At 38.1% G+C, this 11,193-nt stretch overlaps 1 protein-coding gene across 1 annotated transcript; it reads right to left on the bottom strand.

Moving 5' to 3' along the window:
• Nucleotides 1-8,621: 8,621 nt before the first annotated feature.
• LOC307133480 (4-galactosyl-N-acetylglucosaminide 3-alpha-L-fucosyltransferase 9-like) lies at nt 8,622-9,803 on the bottom strand (the record flags this gene model as incomplete). The annotated part of the gene is made up of 1 exon (XM_079828562.1): nt 8,622-9,803. One exon carries the CDS (start codon nt 9,801-9,803, stop codon nt 8,622-8,624), a length of 1,182 nt encoding a protein of 393 aa, XP_079684688.1.
• Nucleotides 9,804-11,193: the final 1,390 nt, after the last annotated feature.

The raw sequence follows: 11,193 nt of genomic DNA, 5'->3' as shown, positions 1-11,193 counted from the left end.
TAGTTTTAGATGCACTGCAGAGGGCTCCCTTGAGCCTTTGCGGTCAGTAGATCTTAAGTTCCTGTCAATAAGATAGTGCTCCTGACCGATTTGGCATCCATCAAGAGGGTAGGGGACCTGCAGGCATTTTCGGTTGACAAAGTACTCGCACTTACGCAGGGCACTGGAAGACAGCCGAGTGGCATGATTACATTGGGACCCCCATTCGTCAGTCACTGACGTTACTCAGAGTGCCTGAACGAAAGGGAACGTCTCGGTTACGTATGTAACCCTCGTTCCCTGAGGAGGGAACAGAGACGTAACGTCCCTCTGCCACATCCGCTGGACCGCTAGAATGGCCGGGAGTTCAGTCTTGGCTCCTCAGCAGGTAAACATAATGCGATGTTGACAGCGTACTTCCTTATATACCCACACGGTGGGGCGGAGTTACGCATGCAAATTCTGCATGCCCATGGCATTGGCACTGCCATTGGGCGTTTTCTAGATCTCGAAGATGATAGGCTTCTAGGCGAAACCCCCATTCATCAGTCACTGATGTTACGTCTCCGTTCCCTCCTCAGGGAACGAGGGTTACATACGTAACTAGGGATGAAACGATTACCGGTTTCACGATAAACCAGGATAAAATTTAGTGACGGTTAGTAATATCGTTTAAAATTTAATTATCATTAAAACCGCGTGTGATTATAACGATTTTTGAAAACTCGCGGTAAATCTTTTCCAGTCAGCGTCAGTGCAGGTGCAGCGCTCAAAGCTGTTGTTGAATGAGAAGAACTGGCAGAAGGCAGTGACAGCGCCGGGAGATGTCTACGTCTGGGAAATAATAACGTGAAGCGAACAAACAAATTCAGACAAGACAAGGGGGACATTTAAGGGATAATAATCAGGGCTTGACATTAACAACCGCCATTTGCGGGTGTAACGATATTTCGGCTGCACACTAGACACTCTGGCGGTTGAACTTATTATAGTCTTCTCAAAAGCCACCTGTTATAATCGCGTTGCGTATTATAACCAGTCACACGTGTTTCTATTGAGTTTATGAATGCAATGTCTAATATTCAGAGGCATTCAGATTAGCCGGAGTTTTGTTCAGAGCGCGCGCCGCTCCCACTCGCCGAAATCTGCACTCAAAGCAGAGATAAATGTGCAGGAGATTCACTCATCATAGTGGTTGACTGTTTCTGTTCTATTTCAGCAGCGAAAATAGTTTCAAACAGACACAGCAGAACCCACAGCGTATCTGATATAACTGGCATAAAGTTGGCGAATTTAGGGACCGTCTCTAAAGTTACATGCAACATTGGTAACATTATACACGTTTCAAACTTCACTAGCATTTGAAGAGAATGACAGTCGTAAAACTGACTGTAAAGTGTTCATCAAGGTGTCAGGTATGATGCACACATTTTGATATTTAATAAAATAAACCAAATCTAAAATGGCATAGTTGCTCTAAAATCAAATCATATGAAAATATGGATATGCATTATTTCACTAGGATACTGTTTGGGCTCTTACAAAATATGCTGATTTAAATGCATCATAGCTGAACACTGATTATAATATTGCTTGAGAATATGTTTACAGAGATAATATTAGAGATTATATTTACACCAAATTATTATTATTTATGGGAGTCATGTGTTGCTATTGACGACGGCCATTATAAAGAAGGAAATCCCACAGAATAGAATCTAGCTTAAAAAAAGTGCATAGAGCTGCTTTATTTATTTGTTGTTCGTTGATTTTCAAATATAAAACTTCTTGAAATGTTTTAAGTGTGTGCATATGTTCTTTTTGAACACTTTCATCTCATTTGAACAAAACCGTGATAATATTGATAACCGTGATAATTTGGGTCACTATAATCGTGATGTGAAATTTCCATACCGTTTCATCCCTATCCGTAACCGAGACAATTTTTGTCATAATCGTGCAGCCCTAACAGGAGTAATATTGTGACCAGTCACAGGGCAGCTTTAAAACCAGAAACTTTAGTGTAGACAGACTTGTCTTTCTTGCCCGTAACTTGTAAAGTAAAAAAAAAATGCTGATTTTTCAGAAAATCTGAAATTTTTCTTTTATTAATTTATTTTATTTATATTGTAAAGGTCATTTATTTATAAGGTTTGGCATGCTGACCAGAAAGATTTTCTTATTTTTTTCTATTTTTGTTTATTGACAAACATTATCTTTAAAGCACTTTAACTTTGCATTTGCAGTCAGCAGAGCCAAGTGTTATATCATTACAGTTCTAGATTTTTCTATAGATGTTTATTTTATATATTCTATTTATATTAAAAATATTATATTGATTTTATTAGTTATAAATAAATCTACCTCAGTTTTATTAAATTGTTCACCTGTTTGGGAAGTGTTTGTCATGTATTGACAATAAAGGATAGTTTAAAATCACTGTCACTGTCTGTTTTCTACATCTTTCACTCAGGAGAAAAAATATGCCTTTAAACTTTAAAGTAATAAAGATTTGATAATCAATATCGACTGATATGGAACATTTTATTGTGATATTTTTTTTGGGGCCATATTGCCCAGCCCTAATTGGAGGGTATTTGAGTGTGTGGTGACATGGGTTTGGGATATGGCTTAGGCTGCTTCCTTCTGACAACCACAGTTGGCTCATCTTCTGCATGTGCTGACATCTTATAAGCCAGCAGCAAGTCTCAAACTATCTCAAAGGACTATTAAGAAATGATTTGGCTGTTGATGGCACAATCACGTTTAAGTAAATTGCCAGATTAGTTTGAAACCCACCACAGGGTGTCCGGTAAGACTTGGTCAGTAGATATTTGGGAACAACCTGTTTATTTGTCATCACATCAACTCAGATATTAAAGCTGAAAGACTGTAAAATGCAAGGCCAGATTGTCTGGTGGAGGACAAAGGAAACTTTTCGCAGACGACGTCACACTGAGTGAATCAACTGAGAATGGCCTTAATCTACATGTCTTTCCCTTCACCTGAATCTCCCCCCATCTACCCAAAATCTATTTGATTTAAATGTCAATTCTCACTATACAGTATTATATGTGTTTGATATTGTTTGAAATGTCTCAGTGCGACTGGTACAAAAATCTCGTCCCGACAGAAGTATACAAGAAGATAATAAGAGTTTTTAGAGCTTAGAGATATTTTGCATATTATGATGGGTGAGGCTTTTCGAGCCATTTGGTCTCTTCTTTCAATCCAGGCAAATGGGAGAGCGATTCAGTTTAAATTCCCTTTGTTATCATGTTTCCATTTGAAAGAGGTTTCTGTCGGGTCTGACCTACTTAAAGCGATGTAGCAGAAAGATCGGGACTGGACACTGTAATGAAGTGAGCCCATAAAGTGGGACGTCTTCTAGACATCCTTTCACTCTTTACTGCAGAGTATTTAATATTATGTATAGATTATCCTTGAAGTGATTATGTAATTGGCATTATACATTTACCTGACTGTTAATAAATTGTTACATTTTTGATCTATTCTGAATTACTCTGTAATTATTAACTATCTCTAATAGATTACGGAACGGAAGAATTTCAACAAAGGGTTAAACAGAATGACTAAATGTGTGAACTATTAAATATAAATGACTAAACAACCAATTGGCCTTCTATCCTAAATTTGAGATTATGATAAAATGGAGTCAGATAAAGATAAATTAGAAATAATCCATTCTACCCAGCTGAAAACACCGAATGCGCAGCGACCTTCAAACCGCTATCGTTACTGTCGTTGGAACGAATTCAGTGGTCTTACAAAGCAATTGTTTTTAATTGGGGGTGTATATGTGTGTGGTTTTTCTATAAAAACAGAAAATGTAGGCATGAATAAACATGCATGATAATATCATTAAGTGTTTTAAAAACAGATTCGTGACTATTTAACAAAATACAGAAATTAGATTCATAATTAAAATAACTTGCTATGTCATACATTAGATTAAGCAGTAAACACTATAATGCACTTACTTTGCATTGACGCACAACACCTGTGAAATGAATAAAAAGGAAAAGTTCAGCATCCACATCAGCGCTCCGACAGACTCAACTCAACTTTGCACTAAGCGCTGTGGTCGGATACTCTCCTGCATGTAGATTGGCAAATGCTGATTGGCTGCTGTGCTGGTGTCACGGTTCATGAATTCACTGATTCAATTCTCTCTGTATGTGTGTGTGGTTGTGTTAGAGGCGTGGTCACTGATTGCAGTGGATCTGATCATTACCGCCAGCTGCACCTCATTTACCTGCCTTTATCATGCCTCACTTCCCATCTGTGTTTGTCAGATCATTGCAGTCTGTCCCAGGGATCTCTCGCGTGTAGTTCGGAACTCTGTGGAGTTTGTGTGTGGACATTACCTGCTTCCTGGTGTTTCCCGTTGCCTGGTACTTTCCCATTGCATCCCTGTGTCACTTCCTCACCTTTCTGGATCCGCTACCTTTCTGGATTACCACTGCCTGCACTGGACTTTGTCACGTTCTCCTGTGGTTGCATGTTTCTCTGTGCTTTGAAACTTTTTGAGTCCCTGTCAGTAAATAAAGACTTGAGTTGTACTCGCTATTGGATCCTCGTCTTCTTCCTGCACTGTTCGCGTGAAAGCTGGAGGCTGTGCATCGATTAATTAAAGAAAAAGATTTAATCAGAAGGCATATTATTATAACAACTAATGGACTCAAGTGGCCAAGGAAGGGAACATACACTAATCACCATGGTTACTTAAAACGAAACATTATCAATAATACAACATCTAAATCTCTGTTCATTCTTAATAAGAACTTTTGTTAATGTATGAAAGAAATAAAGTCAAACTGGTTTGTATTAGATGTAGCTGGCAATGCTTTTTTGGAGTTGTGTTTCTGCTTGTGTTTCTGTTTTTGTTGTTCCTCCTCCATTCTTCTGCTCGTTATCAGGTGTTCATCAATAATGACACTGGCAAACTCCTAGTTAAAGGGATAGTTTACCCAAAAATGGAAATGTGATGTTTTTCTGCTTACCCCTAAGGCATCCAAGATGTAGGTGTCTTCGTTTCTTCAGTACAGAGCCGGCCCTAGACCTTTGGGGGCCCTAAGCAAAATTTGGTTGGAGGCCCCTTTGACCGTTTTTAAGTAAGGCCTAAAGAAAAGCAATGACTACCTTATAACTATACTGTACATATTATATCTACTATGTTTTTATTTTATTTTTTAGTCTATTAAATTATGTTTTAATTATTCTATGTATACTGTATGCTAATTTTCTTTTTTACGCTGCTGGTCCTGAGTACGTATTTCGTTCTTATGTGGCAACATGTACAGAATGACAATAAAAGACCTTGAGTTCTTGAGTTGAGTTCCATGTTTGATGTCTAACAGTAAAATTATGATACCACTGAGCTGAATGGCAGTGCAGTGCAATGAACACACTGCTGAACTTGCTGAATAAAAAGACTGATAAAGTGATTTTCACTGACAATCAAAGAAACATTTTTAATTGACACAAGAGTTTAAGAGGCACAAACAACAGCCTATATATAATTGAAATGAAATAGAGCAAATAGAGTAATATTTAATACATTTAAATAAACTATTATATAAAATAATAAATAGAACATTTAAATGTTTTAACTTTTCAAATAAACAAAATTAACAATATCTAAAACACCACAAACAAGATTAAAAGTAACAATAATAAGAATTAGGTAACATTACAATAGAACTATTAAAATCCAAACTTGTGTATTTGTGTCTTCTTGGGTGACATGACTGTGTTGTGAACCAGGAAAAGAAGTGGTTGATGGAGCTGCAATAAAGAAAATAATTATACATAAAGTTAGACTTAATTTTTTAAAATGCAGAAGGTTATCATTTTACAGTACCTTTATACTCACCAACAGCTGGAGCTTTGCTTACTGGCAGCATATACTTTAATAGTGCCCCTGGAAAGGGGACATAAGGAGTAAATTAATGTTAGCCCTTTAGTGAAGAAGCCAAACTGGGGTTGTATTGTTCTGTTAAATGCTTTAACATCACAACAAATGGTATAATACTAAACTAATTTTTTGCAGCATGTTATTAGCATTTATTACATGGCTTGGTTGAATTCCAATGTAGAATGCGGGTCTGTTACGTCTTGATAACAGCCCGCTGTGAAGTAGCTATAACACACCGTTGAGCAGAGCGTTGCTATGGACGCGGAACGGACTATTTTCTTTAGCGGAAGCAACAATCGTTTTTAAATCAATAAACTCCTTTTTCAATCAATATTTTGTGTCAAATTATTTATTGATTTGGTAGGTATCCATGTAATAAGAGGGATAATCTATAGCGAGCTGCGAGGCGGTTTTTATTCGCTATAACAACCGCCTCGCTATACTGCGAGCGAGAGAGACTAACTTATATTTAGACTGCAGATTATCCATACATACATAGGTATCGGAAAATTAAGCCTACAGGTTTACGTACCTTTATCTTCTTGCTTCTTTTCTTCTTCCAGCCTCTTCTTTTGTCGTTTTTCATGGCCAGAAAGATATTTTCGTTTCTTGTTGTCAGACATCGTCGACGTCGGAGTCACTGACTGACGAGTGACATGATGTGACTGACATCACAGGGTCAGTCAGGGGTCAAGATTAGCGGGGAACTCGCCATAATAAAGAACTAAATAAATAACAACTGTGCTTATCATGATGCCTGATAAAGAGCACTGTAGGCCCATTTCTTTCTTTATTTTTATTTATTTATTTTATGTTACTTTTGATGTATGATTTTTTTTCAGCAATGACTCTAGGGGGCCCTCTGCTGGCCACGGGGCCCTTTGCAATTGCAAGGTTCGCTTAGTGGCTGGGCCGGCTCTGCTTCAGTAGAACACAAATTAAGATTTTTAACTCCAACCGTTGCTGTGTGTCACTCATATAATGCTTGTCAATGGGGTCTAATTCTATTAGAGTAAAAAAAAACATGGACAGACAACTTCAAATTAAACCCTGCGGCTCGTGACGACACATTGATGTCTTAAAGGGTTAGTTCACCCAAAAATGAAAATTCTGTCATTAATTACTCACCCTCACGTCGTTCGAGACCCGTAAGACCTCCGTTCATATTCGGAACACAAATGAAGATATTTTTGTTGAAAGCTGATGGCTGAGAAAGGCCTCCATTGGCATTCAGTACACTTATACTCCCAAGACGGATAAAAGGCACTCAAAACATCGTTACAAAGTCCATCTCACCACAGTGACTCTACAATAATCTTACGATGCGACGACAATAGTTTTTGTGCGCAAAAAAAATCAAAATAACACCTTTTTCCAACTTGTTACTGCCTTCCGTGTGTGCCTCCACGACGCATGCGCGAGAATATGACGAAGATCCGGCGTTCGGACAGATGACCCAGAAGTGATTTGTTTACAATCAGAGGAAGACGCGCGTATCTCAGCTGTTGGATTCTACATTGATCGTGCTTTAGGTCTCAGCGTAGTGCTCAAAATGGGGTTAGAGTGTGCATTTCATGGAATCCCGAGCCCCGGCGCTACGTCATATTCTCGCGCATGCGTCGTGGAGGCACACGCGGAAGGCAATAACAAGCTGGATAAAGGTGTTATTTTGATTTTTTTTTGCGCACAAAAACTATTGTCGTCGCATCGTAAGATTATTGTAGAGTCACTGTGGTGAGATGGACTTTGTAATGACATTTTAAGTGCCTTTTATCGGTCTTGGGAGTATAAGTGTACTGAATGCCAATGGAGGCCTATCTGAAGCCTTTCTCAGCCATCAGCTTTCAACAAAAATATCTTCATTTGTGTTCCGAATATGAACGGAGGTCTTACGGGTCTCGAACGACATAAGGGTGAGTAATTAATGACAGAATTTTCATTTTTGGGTGAACTAACCCTTTAAGACACGAAACGATCAGTTTCTGGGAGAAATCGAATGGTATTTATGCAATTAATTTCACCTCATATCAGACAAATGCTTCAGCTCTCCAGACTACCATCACTTCCTGTCAGTGAGGTCAAATAGCAGCCGGGTCATAGATATATACATAGATTCCTCATTAGTGCCTGCATGGATCGCTCGAATGAGGATTCTACGTATACATATCTATGACCCGGCCTCTATTTTGACCTCACTGACAGGATGTGAAGGCAGTCTGGAGATCTGAAGCATTCGTCTGATATGAGGTGAAATTAATTGCATAAACACTGTTCGGTTTCTCTCAGAAACCGATCGTTTCGTGTCTTAAGACATCAATGTGTCGTCACGAGCCGCAGGGTTTAATTTGAAGTTGTCTGTCCATGTTTTTTTTTACTCTAATAGAATTAGACCCCATTGACAAGCATTATATGAGTGACACACAGCAACGGTTGGAGTTAAAAATCTTAATTTGTGTTCTACTGAAGAAACGAAGACACCTACATCTTGGATGCCTTAGGGGTAAGCAGAAACACATCAAATTTTCGTTTTTGGGTGAACTATCCCTTTAACAGTGAAAATTTAAACTTCAGGCATTTCAAGGACAAAAACCTGACAAATGTCTTGAAATAAAACAACATCTTGAGGTGTGGTAACCGTAGTATAAGTGGAATATTTATTACATTCTGCAGACAATTTTTAAAAAAAAAGTTTTAAAATGCCCCTCTAACCCCAGTACCAGCTGTTGAGATCTTTGACCACTTTGTAGTGCTTATTCTTTCTAATATGATCACAAACCCGACAGGCATGTTCAGGACCGAATGAGGATCTCTTTGAAACAAAATGCTCTCTCCAGCTGAAGTATTGCTTGTACAGGTCCTCGTTTTTGTCCATGAGTTTCAGATGATCGGCCAGTTCTTTCGGGGATGGGAAGTCATCCACATGGATGAAGGCTTCACTTGGTATGAACTGCTCATAATTCTCTCTCGGTGGGCCAATAACGACAGGAACGGTACCAAGTGCTAGAGGGTTGAACAGCTTCTCAGTAATGTAGTCTCTATGAATGGAATTCTCAAACGACAAATAGAATTTGCAACTTCGAATCACATTTAAATATTCATCATTATTAATTTGATTGTTGACGTGTCCTCCATGGACTTCCACGTTAATGTATTTCACTAACTCAGTAAAGTATTGTGAACGTTTTAAGTTTGGATTATAGTGACTTACTACCCAGCAAACTAATTTATCCTTCTTTGGGATAGTATATTTTTTCTCTTCCTCTGTGGTCTCTGAGAGCCAACCGTAAGGTACTGGAATATCTGAATCCCGGCGGTAACTTGAAGTCAGATTAAACAGATCCTTTAGCTGGGGAATTCGACTTGAATAAGTTGGAGACTCCATATTCCACCATATCCACTTCTGGAAAACTGGTTGTGGAAGCTTCGGCATGTTGGATAAATCCCCACTGATATCTCTATGATGAATCATAACCCCGTGTGCTTGGTTAAAGAGACTTCTGTTGTCTGTTAAACGACAGCCATGGATATTGAAAGCTGAACTGCAGAGTCCAAGACTGAAAGGAACACCAAAAGGCCACATCCAGATCAACAGAATGGTGTCTGGTTCTTCTTTCTCAGTCAAGGGTTTTGGTCCAGAGGTTGTCATCGTTAATTCATCCACAGTGATTTTCACAGTGCACGTGTAGTTCTGCATCTTAAGAACACTGAGGCATGTTTCTGCGCTAATGTTATTGATCTGGTATTTAGCAGCAGGGCATTTGAACAAGTTTATGGTTGAATATTTGAATCCCGTTGGTATGAGGTAGCATAAATATAATGTAAAACATACCAACAAAAACAGGGCAATTATTATGCTCCGAGTTGTTTTGGAAGGAGTTGTTGACATCATTTTATATGTTGACATTCACTAATGGAGGGGAGAAGATAGAGAATGCATCAATTATTGGCTTTAAATATATAAATGTACACTGAAAAAAAGGCATGTTGGATTTACATGATTTAATCATGTACATTGATTCCACATGAATCAATTAAGTTAAACTAACATAGTTGGTGCACATAATTTCAACTTAATGGAATTAAGTAATTTTTAAGTAACTGAATTGAGTAGTCTCACAATGATTTTAATATGGCTCCCTGACAACAGTGGTGTGCACAGGGGGGCTTGAGATCCTGCCCCTTTAAACAAATCACAAAACACAAATTATTTTATTTTTGTATATTTTAGTTGTCGCTTGACTATGAACATGCTAAGTATGAAATGCTCATGAATGACATACGCTGTGTCAGTCCACAGCCTAACAATTGCTCCGCTCTTCTCCACTATGGTAACCAGTGTAATTTAAATGGTTCTAAGAATTCCAACATAATTAACATTAAACACTATTAAACAATATAAAATCACCCTCTTTTCTCATTTTGCCCAAAAACACATAAAATAACACTTAATTTCAACTATTTTACTCTACTTGTCAAGTCCCAAGCAAAGCATGCTGGGAACTATAGTTTCAGCAAAACTCATTTTCGAGTACTTAATTAGTTCACATTCACCTCAAATAAATTAACTAGTAGATTGCACATTTTAGACAATTACATTAATCGAAAGCAAAGAAATCATGTTTAGAAGAGAAACACAATTTTGTTGTGTAGATTGCAAATAATAAGATTAAGTAAATCGGACAATATATGTTTTCCTGTTTTTTTAGTGTAGATGACCATTGTAGTCTGCAAGTACAATGTTTATTAATAGACAAAATAGTTATTATTAATATTTATTTTACTCTTCCTTATATGCCTGTGGAATGGTTTGTGTCTTTGTGTCTGCAATATAATTAAAAGGGTCATGACATGAGACATCATGTTCCATTCATGTCCATGTTCCAAGGCTCTTTGTTAAACATCCTGCAAGTTTCATAGCTTAAAACAGGGTGTCCAAAGTCTGGCCTGTGGGCTAAATGCGGCCCGGGGATGAATTTCAAATGGCCCGCAGCTTGTCTATTAAAATATATTATATGTGGCCCTCCACGCATAATTTACAAATCGTGCAGTTTCACAATGTCAACACGAGGTGGCAGTACTAGATTTTACTGTGTGCGACTCACAAGCTCACAGATATGTTTACATGCTGAATGTCTGGATCACACACGACCACTACACAGCCAGTGAGAAGTGTTCGAGTTTGGCGTAATGTTAGAAGTCTCCCGTACAAGCTGCAAATATCTGATTTAATTTAGTTTAAAGCCATTTGAAATCAACAACACTAATGTGCAAATCAG

This window comes from Gobio gobio (genome assembly GCF_949357685.1).
Source record: "Gobio gobio genome assembly, chromosome: 11".
NCBI classification, from domain to species: domain Eukaryota; kingdom Metazoa; phylum Chordata; class Actinopteri; order Cypriniformes; family Gobionidae; genus Gobio; species Gobio gobio.
Note: the sequence above shows the minus strand (reverse complement) of the source record. Positions and strands in the feature narration are given on the sequence as shown.